The following is an 18085-nucleotide window of genomic DNA, read 5'->3' as shown; positions in this document are numbered from 1 at the left end:
CAGGTTCCTCCGTTCCAACACGTGAGCGGCGTCTCCCGCCGTTTGTCCTTTAACGTTCATTTATTATCTGAGAACGAAGTGGGCGGAGCCACGTTATATAAATGCAGACATAACGACGTGATGATTAACTCCTCCCATTTGAAATTCATCTGACATCACATTTGTTCTCCTGTAAAACGCTCCCTCAATATTATTCACGCAGCGGCGGGTTCTCAGCGTGTTGGAGGGGGCGGGGCTCCAGCGGACTAAGATGGATTAAACCGGCGGGATGAAGGAACCGTGATGGGATGCAGGTTGGTCACGGAGAGTATACATCCACTACTGTACTCCTGTGTGTGTGTGTGTGTGTGTGTGTGTGTGTGTGTGTGTGTGTGTGTGTGTGTGTGTGTGTGTGTGTGTGTGTGTGTGAACATGCTTAACGCCCCAGAGCCTCTCAGAGTAAAGCCCCCCAACAAACTGGAAACCAGCAGCAGGGAAAGTAGTTCCTCAAGAAACCAGTATTCTGAGACACGAGTCCTGCTGCAGGACACCAGCACGTGTTGGCGGATGGATACGACATCAGTGAGACCGCATATCGTTCTTTACCGCGCGTTGGCGGATGGATACGACATCAGTGAGACCGGATCTCGTTCTTCACCGCGCGTTGGCGGATGGATACGACATCAGTGAGACCGGATCTCGTTCTTTACCGCGCGTTGGCGGATGGATACGACATCAGTGAGACCGCATATCGTTCTTTACCACGCGTTGGCGGATGGATACGACATCAGTGAGACCGGATCTCGTTCTTTACCGCGCGTTGGCGGATGGATACGACATCAGTGAGACCGGATCTCGTTCTTTACCATGCGTTGGCGGATGGATACGACATCAGTGAGACCGGATCTCGTTCTTTATCGCGCGTTGGCGGATGGATACGACATCAGTGAGACCGCATATCGTTCTTTACCGCGCGTTGGCGGATGGATACGACATCAGTGAGACCGGATCTCGTTCTTTACCGCGCGTTGGCGGATGGATACGACATCAGTGAGACCGGATCTCGTTCTTTACCGTGCGTTGGCGGATGGATACGACATCAGTGAGACCGCATCTCGTTCTTTACCACGCGTTGGCGGATGGATACGACATCAGTGAGACCGGATCTCGTTCTTTACCGTGCGTTGGCGGATGGATACGACATCAGTGAGACCGCATCTCGTTCTTTACCACGCGTTGGCGGATGGATACGACATCAGTGAGACCGCATCTCGTTCTTTACCACGCGTTGGCGGATGGATACGACATCAGTGAGACCGGATCTCGTTCTTTACCGTGCGTTGGCGGATGGATACGACATCAGTGAGACCGCATCTCGTTCTTTACCACGCGTTGGCGGATGGATACGACATCAGTGAGACCGGATCTCGTTCTTTACCGTGCGTTGGCGGATGGATACGACATCAGTGAGACCGCATCTCGTTCTTTACCACGCGTTGGCGGATGGATACGACATCAGTGAGACCGGATCTCGTTCTTTACCGTGCGTTGGCGGATGGATACGACATCAGTGAGACCGCATCTCGTTCTTTACCACGCGTTGGCGGATGGATACGACATCAGTGAGACCGGATCTCGTTCTTTACCGCGCGTTGGCGGATGGATACGACATCAGTGAGACCTCATCTCGTTCTTTACCACGCGTTGGCGGATGGATACGACATCAGTGAGACCGGATCTCGTTCTTTACCGCGCGTTGGCGGATGGATACGACATCAGTGAGACCTCATCTCGTTCTTTACCACGTGTTGGCGGATGGATACAACATCAGTGAGACCGGATCTCGTTTCATTGGTGGAGTAAAGACGTAGCTCGTGTGTTCTTGTGATTTTTGCGTTTCTTTCCATTCTTTATCATTGTTTACGTAACTTCTATATAATTAATTATTCTACGTGTCTATTGGTTGATTAAAATGTGTTTTTACATAATTTAGTAGCTGATGAGCTGCTTTACGAGGATGGAATGGATTAAACTCGTATCTCAACCTTCTACTGTATTATTATCTGAGGGACTAGTTTATGTGGAAGCAAGGATCGACCCGTCATTTCGGTGGTTCTTTGGTCCTCGTGGGTCGGGCGGTTCAGGCGGTTGTTTCTGGTTGGTTCTGGTTCTGCGACGCGTTCCTGACGTGAGCAGCACAGGAAGTTGATGCCAAGGCGCTTCCTGCTGCGCGGCGGAGGAACACGTATGTCAGCGCAAAAGCCTCGGCACGAGTTGTCCTTTAAACAAGGAGAACCAATCAGGACGCAGTGCTTCACTCACTTCCTCAGCATTCACAGCTTTACAGAATGTCTTCTTCCCATGATGCATTGTTCTAGCGTCTGTTTGTGAGCCGATCGATGCTGCTGCTGTTTAACGTGAGCATTGATTGGATCCCAGCTGCGTTCTGTACAGAAACACCTGCTTCATTCAAACACCTCACAGAATCCAATCAGGAAGCGGGGCTGCATTCCATTCTGCTTTGTGTGGGTTACGTGAGACCGACGGCGTCGGCTCATTTTGAAGGCGGGAAGACAAGAAAGGGAATGGCTTCCGCTGAGAGAAACGCCGCCGGCTCGTGAGACAATCAGGGCTCGGGTTGGCGTGGCGCTGCTTTGTGGCGCCGCTCCGATCAACGCTTCAAAGGATTCTTTCAGGACCGTTTCCGTCGGGGTAATGAAGTGGACGCGTGACGAGAGACACGCCAACAACCCGTGATCCCGACAGGTGTCACCTGGTCTCCATTGGTTACCCTCTCTAGGGCGGAACAGGAGAACCTGGAGGTGCCAGTTTGATCCGCTCAGTGACTGAACCCGTAGGTAAAAGAACATTAACCTTTAGCATTAGCGTTAACGTTAACATTAGCATTAACGTTAACGATAACATTAGCATTAACCTAAACGTTAGCATTAGCTTTAATGTTAACATTAGCATTAACGTTAACATTAACGTTAACATTAGCATAAACATTAACGTTAACATTAGCATTAACGTTAACATTGGCATTAGCGTTAACGATAACACTAGCAATAACATTAGCATTAACGTTAACATTAGCATTAACGTTAACATTAACACCCACTAGTCGTTGTACAACAGGGGCTGCTTGTGGTTCACCCTCAAGCCCAGAATGAGGGTCGATGTCAGGAGTCGTCCCTCCTCTTAAAGGTAGCTGAGGTTCTCATTGGGTAGATGAGGTTCTCATTGGGTAGCTGAGGTTCTCATTGGGTAGATGAGGTTCTCATTGGGTAGCTGAGGTTCTTAAAGGTAGCTGAGGTTCTTAAAGGTAGCTGAGGTTCTCATTGGGTAGCTGAGGTTCTCATTGGGTAGATGAGGTTCTCATTGGGTAGCTGAGGTTCTCATTGGGTAGATGAGGTTCTCATTGGGTAGCTGAGGTTCTCATTGGGTAGATGAGGTTCTTAAAGGTAGCTGAGGTTCTCATCGGGTAGCTGAGGTTCTCATTGGGTAGATGAGGTTCTTAAAGGTAGCTGAGGTTCTCATTGGGTAGCTGAGGTTCTCATTGGGTAGCTGAGGTTCTTAAAGGTAGCTGAGGTTCTCATTGGGTAGCTGAGGTTCTTAAAGGTAGCTGAGGTTCTTAAAGGTAGCTGAGGTTCTCATTGGGTAGCTGAGGTTCTCATTGGGTAGATGAGGTTCTCATTGGGTAGCTGAGGTTCTCATTGGGTAGATGAGGTTCTCATTGGGTAGCTGAGGTTCTCATTGGGTAGATGAGGTTCTTAAAGGTAGCTGAGGTTCTCATTGGGTAGCTGAGGTTCTCATTGGGTAGCTGAGGTTCTTAAAGGTAGATGAGGTTCTTAAAGGTAGATGAGGTTCTTAAAGGTAGCTGAGGTTCTCAATAGAAATTCATGTGTTTAAATTTCCAGACTTCTATAAGTTGAAAACCAACAGTTGTGGTTGTGGGTGTGGTCAACCCCTCCCTCAAACACTTACCTTGTATGGCAGGACCACCGCCGACCCCCCACTGATGCCCACGATGGGCACGGCCGTCTGCGTGGAGATGAAGTCCAGGATCTGCGCCACGGCCTCCGAGCCCACGTTGTCCTCGAACACCACGCCGTGCACCCGGTTGGTGGAGAGCGTGTCGCAGATGCGTGTGAGCAGCGCCCGGGGGTTGGTGTTGTTCACCAGCACCGTGATGGGGTTCACCTCCAGGGGCAGGTCCATGAAGTTCTCCCGGCTCAGCCGCCCCTTGATCTCCGCCTGGTAGGCGGAGCCACTGAACACCACCGCCACGTTGACCGCGGGCACGGGCGTCCCAAACGGCCTCCCCGGCCAGCAGGGGGCGGAGCAGACGAGCAGCAGCAGCGGCGGCCACCAGGGGGCGTCACTCACGCGGGCTAGACCAACGCCCATGTCCACCTACTGCCTGGAGGAGAGTCGGGACACGGGATTGACACGTTAGAGACACGGGATTGACACGTTAGAGACACGGGATTGATACATTAGAGACACGGGATTGACATGTTAGAGACACGGGACTAGTCTTTTCCCAAAACGGTGTCGTAACACGACGTAATCCCAACCAAGCTGGAGCGGCTGATTCTGATGAGTGACCTTTGACCTTGGTCTCTGCTCAGTGCGGCGGTATGACTAAGACAGAGTGCGTCCCATTAGCGGGCCGGGGGGTATTTGTAGACGTGTGTGACCGCCGTCCTGCTGCTGCGTCTCTACGACCCAACAGATGGCGTCCGGTGTTTAACGGTGTTTAAGGCAACCAATGGGAAACAAGAGGATTTGAGCGTGGTCTCTCGTGACCGTGGACCCTAATCCTCCAGAGGGCTGCAGATGAACTGAGATCTTTGTGGTGACTTCCAGGCTTTTGGAGTTCTGGTCTCTGGAGAACCAGGTCTGTTTGTTAGCATGGAGCAGCTAATGGACTGGACACACCTTAACGTCCGCCAAACCGCTAAAGGCTTTTTTCCTGCCCTCTGGGAGGAGATGGGGGAGAACCTCCGTGTTGGGGTGTCACCCTGTCAAACCCTGTAGTGTTAGCTGATAGCATTAGCGTTAGCCAGACAGCCGTTTGTGTGGCTGTCAGATGGACTTAGGCTCATTGTCAAATCTGTCACAGTGGTGTTTGAATCCCTGGGGGGGTCCGATCCACCATGTGATGGAATCCCCAGGGGGGTGAACGTATTGTAATCCCTCGGTAATCCCTGCCAGGCGTCACGGCTGGATTGTAGCGTAGGAATTTAGCGTGTAAACGCTGAGCAGCGACGCTCACTTATGGATATCACTACATGTCACATGATGAAATCTACACGCATGTCACATGTGTGGGACGCCATCCATGTCGTGTCCTACGTGTGATCCTTCAGGGGCTGCCTCGTAAATCGTCCTATAAATCGATTACCCCCCCTCCCCGGTGAGAGGGGGGGCACCTTCCAGTGTTTGAGCTGCAGCAGCGGGACGGTCGGGGTTAACGGCGGGCAGCGGGGGACGTGGTCGTCATGCTGAAACGCTGCGACCTTCCTGTGTTTGATCAACGCAGGGAAAGCGCTGACGCGGGGGGAAGAAGGTCGACGCCCACGTCGGTGGGTGTGGCCTGAACCAAACCGGTAACAAGTCCTCAATAACGTGTTTGACGAGGCTTCGTCACGTCAACGTCACTGTTACCGCAGAGGCAATGAAACGATCCAGCTAGCTGCCGCTAACGCTAATGGTAGTCTCAGCTCATTGGTTCTAACCACACACACACACACACACACACACACACACACACACACACACACACACACACACACACACACACACACACACACACACACACACACACACACACTGAATCTGAGGCCTGGTTGTAACAGATGCTGCCCTGATGCTAAATGCTAAGGTAGCCACATCAAAGGGATTCTGTGGACCAATCAGCTAGCAGTTCAGACGTGTCAGACAGGTATTGATTAGCAGTGACGCTGATCAGACGTGATCGGTAGTCCAGCAGACCAGAAACTAAATGAGGGGTAAATTTGGTTAGTCTGAACCAAGGATGTATGGACTCCTGTCAGTGTGTATGGACTCCTGTCAGTGTGTATGGACTCCTCCTGTCAGTGTGTATGGACTCCTGTTCAGTGTGTATGGACTCCTCCTGTTCAGTGTGTATGGACTCCTCCTGTTCAGTGTGTATGGACTCCTCCTGTTCAGTGTGTATGGACTCCTGTCAGTGTGTATGGACTCCTCCTGTCAGTGTGTATGGACTCCTGTCAGTGTGTATGGACTCCTGTCAGTGTGTATGGACTCCTGTCAGTGTGTATGGACTCCTCCTGTCAGTGTGTATGGACTCCTGTTCAGTGTGTATGGACTCCTCCTGTTCAGTGTGTATGGACTCCTCCTGTTCAGTGTGTATGGACTCCTCCTGTTCAGTGTGTATGGACTCCTGTCAGTGTGTATGGACTCCTCCTGTCAGTGTGTATGGACTCCTGTCAGTGTGTATGGACTCCTGTCAGTGTGTATGGACTCCTGTCCGTGTGTATGGACTCCTGTCAGTGTGTATGGACTCCTCCTGTCAGTGTGTATGGACTCCTGTCAGTGTGTATGGACTCCTGTTCAGTGTGTATGGACTCCTCCTGTTCAGTGTGTATGGACTCCTCCTGTTCAGTGTGTATGGACTCCTCCTGTTCAGTGTGTATGGACTCCTGTCAGTGTGTATGGACTCCTCCTGTCAGTGTGTATGGACTCCTGTCAGTGTGTATGGAGTCCTGTCAGTGTGTATGGACTCGTCTCAGTGTGTATGGAGTCCTGTCAGTGTGTATGGACTCCTGTCAGTGTGTATGGACTCGTCTCAGTGTGTATCGACTTGTCTCAGTGTGTATGGACTCCTCCTGTTCAGCGTGTATGGACTTGTCTCAGTGTGTATGGACTCCTGTCAGCGAGTATGGACTCGTCTCAGCGTGTATGGACTCGTCTCAGTGTGTATGGACTCCTCCTGTTCAGTGTGTATGGACTCCTGTCAGCATGTATGGACTCGTCTCAGCGTGTATGGACTCCTGTCAGCATGTATGGACTCGTCTCAGCGTGTATGGACTCCTGTCAGTGTGTATGGACTCCTGTCAGCGTGTATGGACTCGTCTCAGTAATGAGTGTATGAACACACACCCGTTTCAGGTCATCATTCATTCATCATCACTCCTTCATTATTCATGTCTGATATATTTTCTGGCTGTCGCTGCTCGTCTCCGGTCGTCATGGCGCCTCCATCATCGTTTATTTTACAGCTATTTCCTTCTAATTCTCACCCGTTCTTGTTTATCGTGTCCCGTAACTCAAAGGATGCGTTTAATGTCCTCACATGGACCGCGTTGCTGCTGCAGACTCAGGTGGTGATCAGGAGGGGATGGGGTCCCGTCCCGTCACGCGTCCCGCCTCTGATCACGTGATCAACACCCGCCTCCACGCGTCTGCAGCACGTCTGTGCTTCACATGCTGATCAGCTCCTCTGCTGGAGAACTGCTGACCAGGCAAACCGTCCAGATACGACACGACGCCTGAAGGGCGACCGGATCCTGATTGACCTCTGGTGGTAAATTAGAAAAACACAAGGAGACAGGAAGGGGCAAAACCACCGCCAGAGGAACGGGGGAGTAGCTAATTAGCGCTAAGAGCTAGCAGAAAGATGGACATGTAGACCAATGGCTCTGAAGGTCTGACTCCTCTTCACTGTTTTCGTTCTCATTTTTGTCAGAAAAATTTAATTTTTAGAAAATAAGGTGTTTCATGAAAAAAAATTATGACAAATTAGTTAAATACTTTTACGCAAAATTGAATATATGAGCTTTAATTTGTATAATTTTTGCTTAATCTAGAATGAAAATGTAGATATATACGTCCGTTTTTTGGGGAAAAACTTATGATAGTCTCAAAAATCTCAAAATCTTGGGCTTCAAGGGGTTAATCTTCTTTTTGTATATTTCCGTTTAAACCGGCCGCGTTCCATTCGTGTGAACTTTAAGGTGAGACGTTTTAGTGGGTGTGTCCAATAAGTGAGTCATGCAGGGATTCCAGGTGTGACTGGGCTTCACAGGTTTGTGTTACATCTGGTTTTAATGGTTGTCATCAGATTCCCCGTCCCCAGAGCGAACACCCGCCCGTGTCCCTGTGTGTGGACACGTGGACCCGGCTTTGATTAAAAGGCTGACGCGCTAATCCCTTAAACCCACAGTCTGAACCCGTCTCTAGGTCCACTGGCAGCAGAACTGCAGTAAAACGAGGCGACGAGCCAAAAAAAATCTGCATCCAAAAATACTCCGGGTTGACACAGTTGGCGTCGCCACAGGTTGTGTGTTCAGTTCCCTCTGAGCTACACCTGATCCCCGATCAACACCGGACCTGGAGCCAAAACCAGGACCTGCAGGCTCTGACCGTGTTCTGAGGTGGTGGGACCGTTACTGGGACCGTTACTCCACCGCAGTACAGAACCTCCTGACCACACAGCGGTGGGGTCCAGCTGTCAGGTCCGTAGTGGAACACCACCCGTCTACACGTCAAAGCCGGTGTCTGGTCCGGTGGACCGGAGCACAACCGGGACACTGGAGCGAAGGGGGCGTGGTCTTTCCTCTTCCAGGTCCGTTCAGGTGAGCACGTCACGTGCGCTGATGGACATGGTCATGTGACGTGATGACATCACTAACCGGCACTGATGTCTCTGTTTTACCCTCACACATTGGTTCTGGACCAAAGCAGAACCGTTAGCAGCTAACTGCTAGCAGCTAACTGTTAGCAGCTAACTGCTAGCAGCTAACTTAGCGCTTCAGACGCCATCAAACACATTAAGACCTTACATGTTTTTCTCTGAGGCAGCGAGCGGCGCCGCTCCACACGGACCGGCTCTGACTAATTAACGGACCTCACTCCTCATTGGCTGGAGCAGAGATAACAAACAAACAACAGACACAACACCCAGAGCCAATCAGCACAACAGCCCCCCCCACCCCCCAGTGTTGTGGAGTCTGTTGCCGGGTCGGGTCAAGGTCAGGATGGAAACCCAGATAAGGAGGATGATGTTCTGCTCCAGGGACCGTGCAGGCTAATCGCTGAAACTCAACCGGAACGTGGTGTGATCGATCTGCTGACATTCACCTGTGTTCACACCTGCGTTCACACCTGCAGTCACACCTGCGTTCACACCTGCGTTCACACCTGCAGTCACACCTGTGTTCACACCTGCAGTCACACCTGCGTTCACACCTGCGTTCACACCTGCGTTCACACCTGCAGTCACCCCTGCGTTCACCCCTGCGTTCACACCTGCAGTCACAGCTGCGTTCACACCTGCGTTCACACCTGCGTTCATACCTGCGTTCACACCTGCAGTCACACCTGCGTTCACACCTGCGTTCATACCTGCGTTCACACCTGCGTTCACACCTGTAGTCACAGCTGCGTTCACACCTGCAGTCACACCTGCGTTCACACCTGCATTCACACCTGCAGTCACACCTGCGTTCACACCTGCGTTCATACCTGCGTTCACACCTGCGTTCACACCTGTAGTCACAGCTGCGTTCACACCTGCAGTCACACCTGCGTTCACACCTGCAGTCACACCTGCGTTCACACCTGCGTTCACACCTGCAGTCACACCTGCGTTCACACCTGCGTTCACACCTGCAGTCACACCTGCGTTCACCCCTGCGTTCACACCTGCGTTCACACCTGCAGTCACACCTGTGTTCATACCTGCGTTCACACCTGCAGTCACAGCTGCGTTTACACCTGCAGTCACACCTGTGTTCATACCTGCGTTCACACCTGCAGTCACAGCTGCGTTTACACCTGCGTTCACACCTGTGTTCACACCTGCAGTCACACCTGCGTTCACACCTGCGTTCATACCTGCGTTCACACCTGCAGTCACACCTGCGTTCACACCTGCAGTCACACCTGCGTTCATACCTGTGTTCACACCTGCAGTCACACCTGTGTTCACACCTGCGTTCACACCTGTGTTCACACCTGCAGTCACACCTGCGTTCACACCTGCGTTCATACCTGCGTTCACACCTGCAGTCACACCTGCGTTCACACCTGCAGTCACACCTGCGTTCACACCTGCAGTCACACCTGCGTTCATACCTGCGGTCACCCCTGCGTTCACACCTGCGTTCACATCTGCGTTCACACCTGCAGTCACACCTGCGTTCACACCTGCGTTCACCCCTGCGTTCACACCTGCGTTCACACCTGCGTTCATACCTACGTTCACACCTGCAGTCACACCTGCGTTCACACCTGCAGTCACACCTGCGTTCATACCTGCGGTCACCCCTGCGTTCACACCTGTGTTCACACCTGCGTTCACACCTGCGTTCACACCTGTGTTCACACCTGTGTTCACCCCTGCGTTCACACCTGTGTTCACCCCTGCATTCATACCTGTGTTCACACCTGCAGTCACACCTGCGTTCACCCCTGCGTTCACACCTGCGTTCATACCTGCGTTCACCCCTGTGTTCACCCCTGCGTTCACACCTGCGTTCATACCTGTGTTCACACCTGCTGATGGGACGGCTTTCCGACCCGCTGAATGTTAACGGGACAAGAACCCCCCCCAGGACATCCAGTAAACCTTTACGGCACTATAGGTGATGGGATGGGGGGTGAGGGGGGGTGCTGGCTGGCGTCTCTGAGCGTTAAAGGGTATTAATGCCCTGGGGGGTGTGACTCCCTCCCATCAGAAGCCTCTAAATGCCCCGGCAGATGGGAATCCGTATCGTTGTGCTTTATAGCTGTTCTGTCTTTGAAATCCCACACAGCCCCGCCCCCCCATCACCCCCCCATCGCCCCCCTGGCATGTAGAGCCCATCCGTGATCACATGACCAGCTGGTGTCTGTTGAGTAACGTGATGCGTAACGACCAGGAGCGTCCAGATGACACCCCCGTGTTGATGTGGGAGCTGTGACACCACCAGCTTCACCCTGAGCCCCCCCTGGTGTGAACAGAGGTTTGGGGGGGGGGGGGGGCATTTGGCAGCCTCGACCCCCGTCTCGGTGTTGGTCTCCATGCATGGAGCAGGGATCAGTTGGGGGGGGGGCTGCGGTTAATCTGAAAGCAGGGCCGGCTGTGCAGCTGCAGGCTCCGCCCCCTCCACCCACTCAACCCCGCCCCCCTCCATCCCCCTGCCCCCGCCCACCCGCTATCGCTCCAGCTGTCACCAGCCTCTCCCTCCAGTCACACACTCACACACACACACACACACACACACACACACACACACACACACACACACGAGTTGACGATGAAGGCAATGAAGATGTTTTCTTCTTTTGCTGTTACTACGGCGACGCCCATCAGTCACAAGGTCAGGAGATCCCAGGACTCCCATTGGCTGTCGCCAACGCGTGAACGCTGTTAATGAGCAGCTGGAGCGAGACGCTAGTTAACAGTCAACAAACAAACAACAACAATAAACTAAACAACAAACAACAACAACAATAAACTAAACAACAACAAACAACAATACACTAAACAACAACAAACAACAATAAACTAACTAAACAACAACAAACGACAACAATACACTAAACAACAACAAACAACAACAATACACTAAACAACAATCAACAACAACAATAAACTAACTAAACAACAGCAAACAACAGTAAACTAAACAACAAACAACAATACACTAAACAACAACAAACAACAATAAACTAACTAAACAACAACAAACGACAACAATACACTAAACAACAACAAACAACAGTAAACTAAACAACAAACAACAATACACTAAACAACAAACAACAATACACTAAACAACAAACAACAACAACAATACACTAAACAACAACAAACAACAACAATACACTAAACAACAACAAACAAACAACAGTGCACTAACTAAACAACAACAACAAACAACAACAACAGTACACTAAACATAAAACAACAAACAACAACATGACATTAACTAAACAACAACAAACAGCAACAAAAAACAACATCACACTAAACAAACAACAGCAGTACACTGACTAAATAACAACAAACAACAACAACAATACACTAACTAAACAATCAACAACAACAACAACAGTACACTAACAAAACAGCTTCAGCCAATCAGAGCTCTGCTTTCTCTCTCAGCTCAAAAAGCTCAAATCAGTCCGGGACCCCCACTTTGACCCCCCCCCATACAGCAGCATCAATGCCTTCGGATGCTTCAACTCTTTACTACCCCCCCCCTACACACCACACGCCTGCATCACCTTCACACCCTGACGCTGTCGGACCCCCCCATCCAGACCAGGATCCTGATTCCTCTGACTGTCAGCAGAGCACACACAAACTATAACCCCCACCCCCACCCCCCCAGCAGATTTAAAGAGCACACACACTTGCCCCCCCCCCCCCCCGTTGCCGTGGAGATCACGCGGGACTCTCACCTGTGCTCCTCCTCCAGCTCCGACTCGTCTCCACGCATCCCGTGATGCAGCTCCAGCCGTCCCGTTACCGGCCCCCCCACTTCCTCCCCTGTCTTCCACGCCCCCCCCCCCTTTGACCGCGTCCTCCCCCCTCTCCCCCCCTTCCTGCACTTGTTTGAGTCTATTTCAGAGCAGCGACAGAAGCTCCTGCTGCGGCGGCGCCGCGCGTTCCAGCACTTTGGCAGAAGGTCACATGATCACCCGCTGGTGAAAAGAGAGAGAAGGGGGGGCGGGGGGGCCGGGGGGGTGATGAAGGGAGGTGGAAGTGAGCAACGAGGAGGAGGAGGAGGAGGAGGAGGAACTGGAGGGATCAGGCGCTAGACGCTTTCCAGGGAAGATGTCCAGGAACTCTTCTGGTCCTCAGCAGCTTCTTGCCCCCCCCCGGCCCCCCACCCCGGGGTAGAAATAATTCCTCTCTTGGCTGCAGAAGTCGACTTCAAAAATGCTCTGAAACTTCCAGGTCCGCTTCAGAGACTCTCCTGTGGGGTCCCAGGCCCGGCAGGTGACCCCTCTGTACCCCCCCTGGGGCTAACAGGGCTTCATCAGAGCTTCATCGGGGGGCGTCCAGCTGTCCTGGATGGGGGGTGTCACCTCCTGCCGACAGATGTCTGCTGGAGTTGGTATCTTCTGGTCTAGTTCTGCCCCCCCACCGCCCCTGAAACACACCTAACTGCACTAGTGGTCTGCGGCCGGTCTGGCTCCTGCCCCCCCCGCGCCCCCCCTGCATCAGCCCGTCTCCAGCGGCTGTAATCCTGGTCCTTCTCTCCGTGTCACAGGAAGCGCTTGTGAGCTCTGATCACTGAGTGTGAGGATTTATCCTCCCCCCGCCCCTCGCCGTCCCTCCCTCCCCCCACCCATCCCGTTCAGCTCACTCCCCCCGCTGCCGGCCGCCTCACCGGCTTTTCCCTCAGTGACGTGCACCCCCCCCCCATCCTCATCCTCATCCTGGTCCTTCATCCTTCTCCTCCAGCTCACATCAACAGGTTTGTCCTTGAGATGCACTCTGGGGGGGTGGGGGGGTTCATCTCTGAGCGTTTGGAACGTGAGGCGAGCGTCCATCGATGGTGGTGGTGATGATGATGATGATGATGGTGATGATGATGATGATGATGGTGATGGTGACGTGAACGCAGCATCACGAGTTCATTTACGAACCAGAACCTCAGTCCGGTCACCAGCGCTGCAGGGACCCCTTCTGTCCACCAGGGGGCAGACGTCTGGCTCATCCAGCCACCAGAACCAGGAGACGACCGACCCCCCCAGCATCACCGACTTCATCACCGACTCCTCATCTGAGCACCAACGTGGGTAGAAAATGAGAATGAGTGTTTAATCTGATTCATTGGCTGAATGTGTTCCGGATTAATAATCTGCTGCTCTGATGACATCATTTCCTGTTTTCTTTTAGTTTGAGGAAAAACCCAATGAAATATATTTTTCTTTGCTGGAGAACTAAAACATCTCATTCCTCCTTCCAAATTCCCTCCAACCCGCTGCTTCGGGGCTTCGGCTCGTCTTCCTGGTGTGTTTCCGGACGTGATCGCCCCCTACAGCCGGAGCAGAGAACTGCTGCTGATTTTCACGTCTGTTTCATGCGTTAATCAAACCTCCAGTAACACAGAATCATGTTGAGCCTCACGTTTCTGGAGGGGAACAACCCCCCTCCGACAAAAGAGACAAAACCCCATCACCCCCCCCTTCTTGATAGGGAGGGGGTATGTGGGGGGGTAACAGGGGGTTTTATTACCCTGTCAAACCGGCCTGAGAGATGTGTCGGCCAGGCTGTATTTGTTTCTCCACAGTCAAGGCTGGACGACACGAGCCGATCGATTGGGACAGCGTCGTAAATGTCTGCCTGTCATCAATAGGATTGATAGTCGGCCTTCGCCGATCAATAGGTGATCAATAAGGCAAGCAGATGGGACTGTAAAGAACGGATAATCATCTGTCTGCTGGTGTTCAGTGAGTTTCTAGGACTGAGCTTCTAACAGAAACTGATGCTCGCTGCTGATTGGACGGTAATGATTACGGCTGCTGATGATGTAATACGGTGATGTCATCAATACCAGGAACTGGTTGTTTTACACAAACCACCTCAGCTGGAGCTGCGTTTGATTTTATAGACGCGTTTTAAGGGGGTGGAGTGTAAAATTTGTATTAATGCTTACGATGATGTCACACGATGATGTCACACGATGATGTCACACGATGATGTCACACGATGATGTCACACGATGATGTCACACGATGATGTCACACGATGATGTCAGAGGTTTTGCTCATCATTGCTCTTTAACGGACCCTCCTCTGAACACGCTGCTGCTCTGATCCGTTCACAGAGGATGATGGGGGCTTTGTGGGCAGGTGGGCGGTTGGTCAGAGGAGGAAGTATTGCCCCGCGGGGGGGCAGGCATATGCTCTCTCTTTGGGGCCCGGCCTTCTGGCTTCACCAGGCAATGTGTGAGCGACGCCCCTCCGACCCAAAATAATTTCCTCACAGACGGCGAGGCCCACGTCACCTGACCGCCTCAAACGCGCCGCTCGAGCTATTTTCAGACGTGTTCCTGCGACAGACGGGGAGCGGCGGCCGCTAACAGGTCCCCAAAGAGAGGCCGGATTTATCCTGTGTGCAGGTACGGACCAGCAGCCCGTCCACAAGTCCGTTATTGATGAGCTCTGATTGGCCCTCTCTGCCTGGTATTGATTAATAAAGCTGTGCTGGTTGAAGCGGGAAGCAGTTCGACGTGTTTAACGGCGGCGACGGCGTCACCTGGAGCAGATCCACCCGTCTGAGGCGTCCGTCTGCCAGCAGACAGATGTTCCATCTGAGGACCGCCACGCAGACGACACGTAGACGACACGCAGACGACACGCAGATGACACGCAGACGACACGCAGACGACACGCAGACGACACGCAGACGACACGCAGACGACACGTAGACGACACGCAGACGACACGTAGACGACACGCAGACGACACGCAGACGACACGCAGACGACACGCAGACGACACGCAGACGACACGCAGACGACACGCAGACGACACGCAGACGACACGCAGACGACACGCAGACGACACGCAGACGACACGCAGACGACACGCAGACGACACGTAGACGACACGTAGACGACACGCAGACGACACGTAGACGACACGCAGACGACACGTAGACGACACGCAGACGACACGCAGACGACACGCAGACGACACGCAGACGACACGCAGACGACACGCAGACGACACGCAGACGACACGCAGACTCAAACTTCTCAAGCAGCCGCCGTCCGGCGCCGTGAGCCGGTGAGAACCCTCCGTCTGATGTGCAACCGTTTGGTCTGGACACAACCTGCTACCCATCATGCATCTGGGCCGTCTGGGAGCTCACGCCGAGCCCAGACCTGTTGCACCTGGAGCCACCAGGAACTAGTCCTCACCACTTCTTCTTCTCCTCTGGGCTTCTCCCTCCAGGGTCTCCACAGCCAATCAGATGCCTCCATCTAACCCTGTCTTCTCATCCTCTTCTCTCACACCAACTACCTTCATGTCCTCCTTCACTACATCCATAAACCTCCTCTTTGGTCTTCCTCTAGGCCTCCTGCCTGGCAGTTCAGAACTCAGCATCCTTCTACCAATATATTCACTATCTCTCCTCTGGACATGTCCAAACCATCTCAGTCTGGCCTCTCTGACTTTATCTCCAGAACCTCTAACATGTGCTGTCCCTCTGATGTACTCATTCCTGATCCTATCCATCCTGGTCACTCCCAGAGAGAACCTCAGCATCTTCATCTCTGCTACCTCCAGCTCTGTCTCCTGTCTTTTCCTCAGTGACACTGTCTCTAGACCAAACAACATCGCTGGTCTCACCACAGTTTTGTACACCTTTCCTTTCATTTTAGCTGAAACTCTTCTATCACACATCACACCTGACACTTTCCTCCACCCGTTCCATCCTGCCTGGACACGCTTCTTCACCTCTTTTCCACACTCTCCATCGCTCTGGACTGTTGAGCCTCTACTTCAAATGGGGAGTCGGTGTGGACTGAAGCAGGTAGTCCGGTAGGAGACAGTTACAGGACAAAGTGATGGAGGCCTACAGACCATCTCCTGCTCCGTCACCACAGCAGACGATTCGTTCCAGACTCCTGGATGTTTCTGGAACAGACAGCTGACTGTGTGACGATGAGGAGGCAGGAGACGACGACGAAGGACGGAGGGAGAGGGATGAACAATTCCAAAGTTCCTCCAGGCAGAAGAAATCTTTAATTCTTATTTCATCCTGGTTAAATATGAGTCACACGGTCACCTGACCTCCGACACGGTCACCTGACCTCCGACACGGTCACCTGACCTCCCGGCTCTCTGTGTGGACGAGGGCGACCGTCACCTGTTAGCCCCCCCCCTGAGACTTCACACACATGCTGCGGTTGAGAAGTGTGTCCACAGCGCCGGTCCAGACCACTGGTGTCATCACTGGGGTGTCAGCGCCCCCTACAGGCCGGCCAGGGCGTCACGTCAGCCAGCAGACAACCAGAGTGAAAACATGGAGAAAAATAAATGCATTTTGAAATTCTCCATTGTGGGGGGGTTGGTGCGGTACATGCAGGGCGTCCACCTGCCTCGCCCTTACGTTGGCGTGGGTCTGCAGGGGAAGCCGAGCCAACGGCTCTAAATCCAGGGGGGGGTGAGTAGAGATGGATTTGGCTTCAGACCGACCACACAGATTGTGGTGCAGCTCGCCCCCCCCCCCTCACGGGTCCAACGTGAGGGACGTCCCACAGGCACACGGCTCTGGTCCACCCAACCACACACCCACCTGGGATCAGGTGTTGTTCGATACCTTCACACGATGACCACGCGTGTGACTGGGTGTGTTTCCTGGCCGGTCTTCGGGGGCTCTGGACAGCTGACACGTTCCCATCCGGTGTGCAGATGGACGCCGGCGGGGGCTCCACTTCCTGCAGGACCAGCAGAGATCATGTGACTTCATGTTCATCAGGCCAGGATTTTAACACGCTACGCGGAATTACTAGAGCGGCACCCCCTCAGCGGCTGGTGCCACAGGAACCGGGTGGAGAACAAAGGCCCCCCCTTCAGATATTCAGAGTTCATGTTACCCCCAGAAAGCAGTGCATCCTGGGATACGCTTCAAGAAAAATGTGGACATCCCAACATGACGCGATTAACGAATTCATTGCTATAGCGACAAACGATCTCATTATTTATGGTAATGTAAAGGTTCCTGAACCCCCCCACACTGACATTTAACCACCTTCTGTCTGTGTCACCTTTAAAACACTTTAGTGTCTCATGGAAGTCAGACTCACAGAACGTAGAACACTTCAGGATGCTGTCAGCCAATAGGATGAGAATACGGTGTCACATGACTGACAACCAAAAATCCACGATGAGGTGACGTCACGAGCGTTGATGGGTGGGGGCACGAGGGGGCGCATTGTGTTCTTTCATTGTCACTTGTTCTTTCTCCAACTTGTGCATCTTTTTCAGAGGCATGGTGATAATCAATCAATCAATGAGTCAATCAATCAATGAGTCAATCAGTGAGTCAATCAATGAGTCAATCAATCAGTCAATCAATCAGTCAATCAATCAGTCAATCAGTCAA

The 18085-nt window shown here is 52.5% G+C and overlaps 2 protein-coding genes across 2 annotated transcripts in view; both read right to left on the bottom strand.

Annotated features, from left to right (window-relative positions):
* grin2ca (glutamate receptor, ionotropic, N-methyl D-aspartate 2Ca) overlaps positions 1-12503 on the bottom strand; it is a 29757-nt gene extending 17254 nt beyond the window's left edge. The window contains exons 1-2 of the mRNA XM_068337101.1: positions 12418-12503; positions 3967-4402 (exon numbers count right to left, since the gene is read on the bottom strand). Coding sequence (XP_068193202.1) covers positions 3967-4389 — 423 coding nt within the window. The 5' untranslated portion in view covers positions 4390-4402; positions 12418-12503. The remainder of the gene's footprint in view (positions 1-3966; positions 4403-12417) is intronic.
* On the bottom strand, positions 8330-12455 carry LOC137609323 (circumsporozoite protein). The gene is made up of 13 exons (XM_068336294.1): positions 12418-12455; positions 12225-12298; positions 10465-10524; positions 10285-10416; positions 10105-10236; positions 10021-10056; positions 9769-9936; positions 9649-9720; positions 9493-9600; positions 9325-9444; positions 9217-9276; positions 9109-9168; positions 8330-8451 (listed from the first exon to the last, which is right to left on the bottom strand). Exons 1-13 carry the CDS (start codon positions 12453-12455, stop codon positions 8330-8332), a joined length of 1182 nt encoding a protein of 393 aa, XP_068192395.1.
* Positions 12504-18085: the final 5582 nt, after the last annotated feature.

Source organism: Antennarius striatus, chromosome 16 (genome assembly GCF_040054535.1).
Source record: "Antennarius striatus isolate MH-2024 chromosome 16, ASM4005453v1, whole genome shotgun sequence".
NCBI classification, from domain to species: Eukaryota; Metazoa; Chordata; class Actinopteri; order Lophiiformes; family Antennariidae; genus Antennarius; species Antennarius striatus.
Note: the sequence above shows the minus strand (reverse complement) of the source record. Positions and strands in the feature narration are given on the sequence as shown.

Coding starts and splice junctions, on each gene's coding strand:
- LOC137609323 (XM_068336294.1), bottom strand. CDS start 12,455: ATGCGTGGAGACGAGTCGGAGCTGGAGGAGGAGCACAG. Junction 10,525..12,224: donor GAAGGTGATGCAGGCGTGTG/GTGTGTAGGGGG, acceptor TCCCATCAGCAG/GTGTGAACACAGGTATGAAC. Junction 9,721..9,768: donor GACTGCAGGTGTGAACGCAG/GTATGAACACAG, acceptor CTGTGACTGCAG/GTGTGAACGCAGGTATGAAC.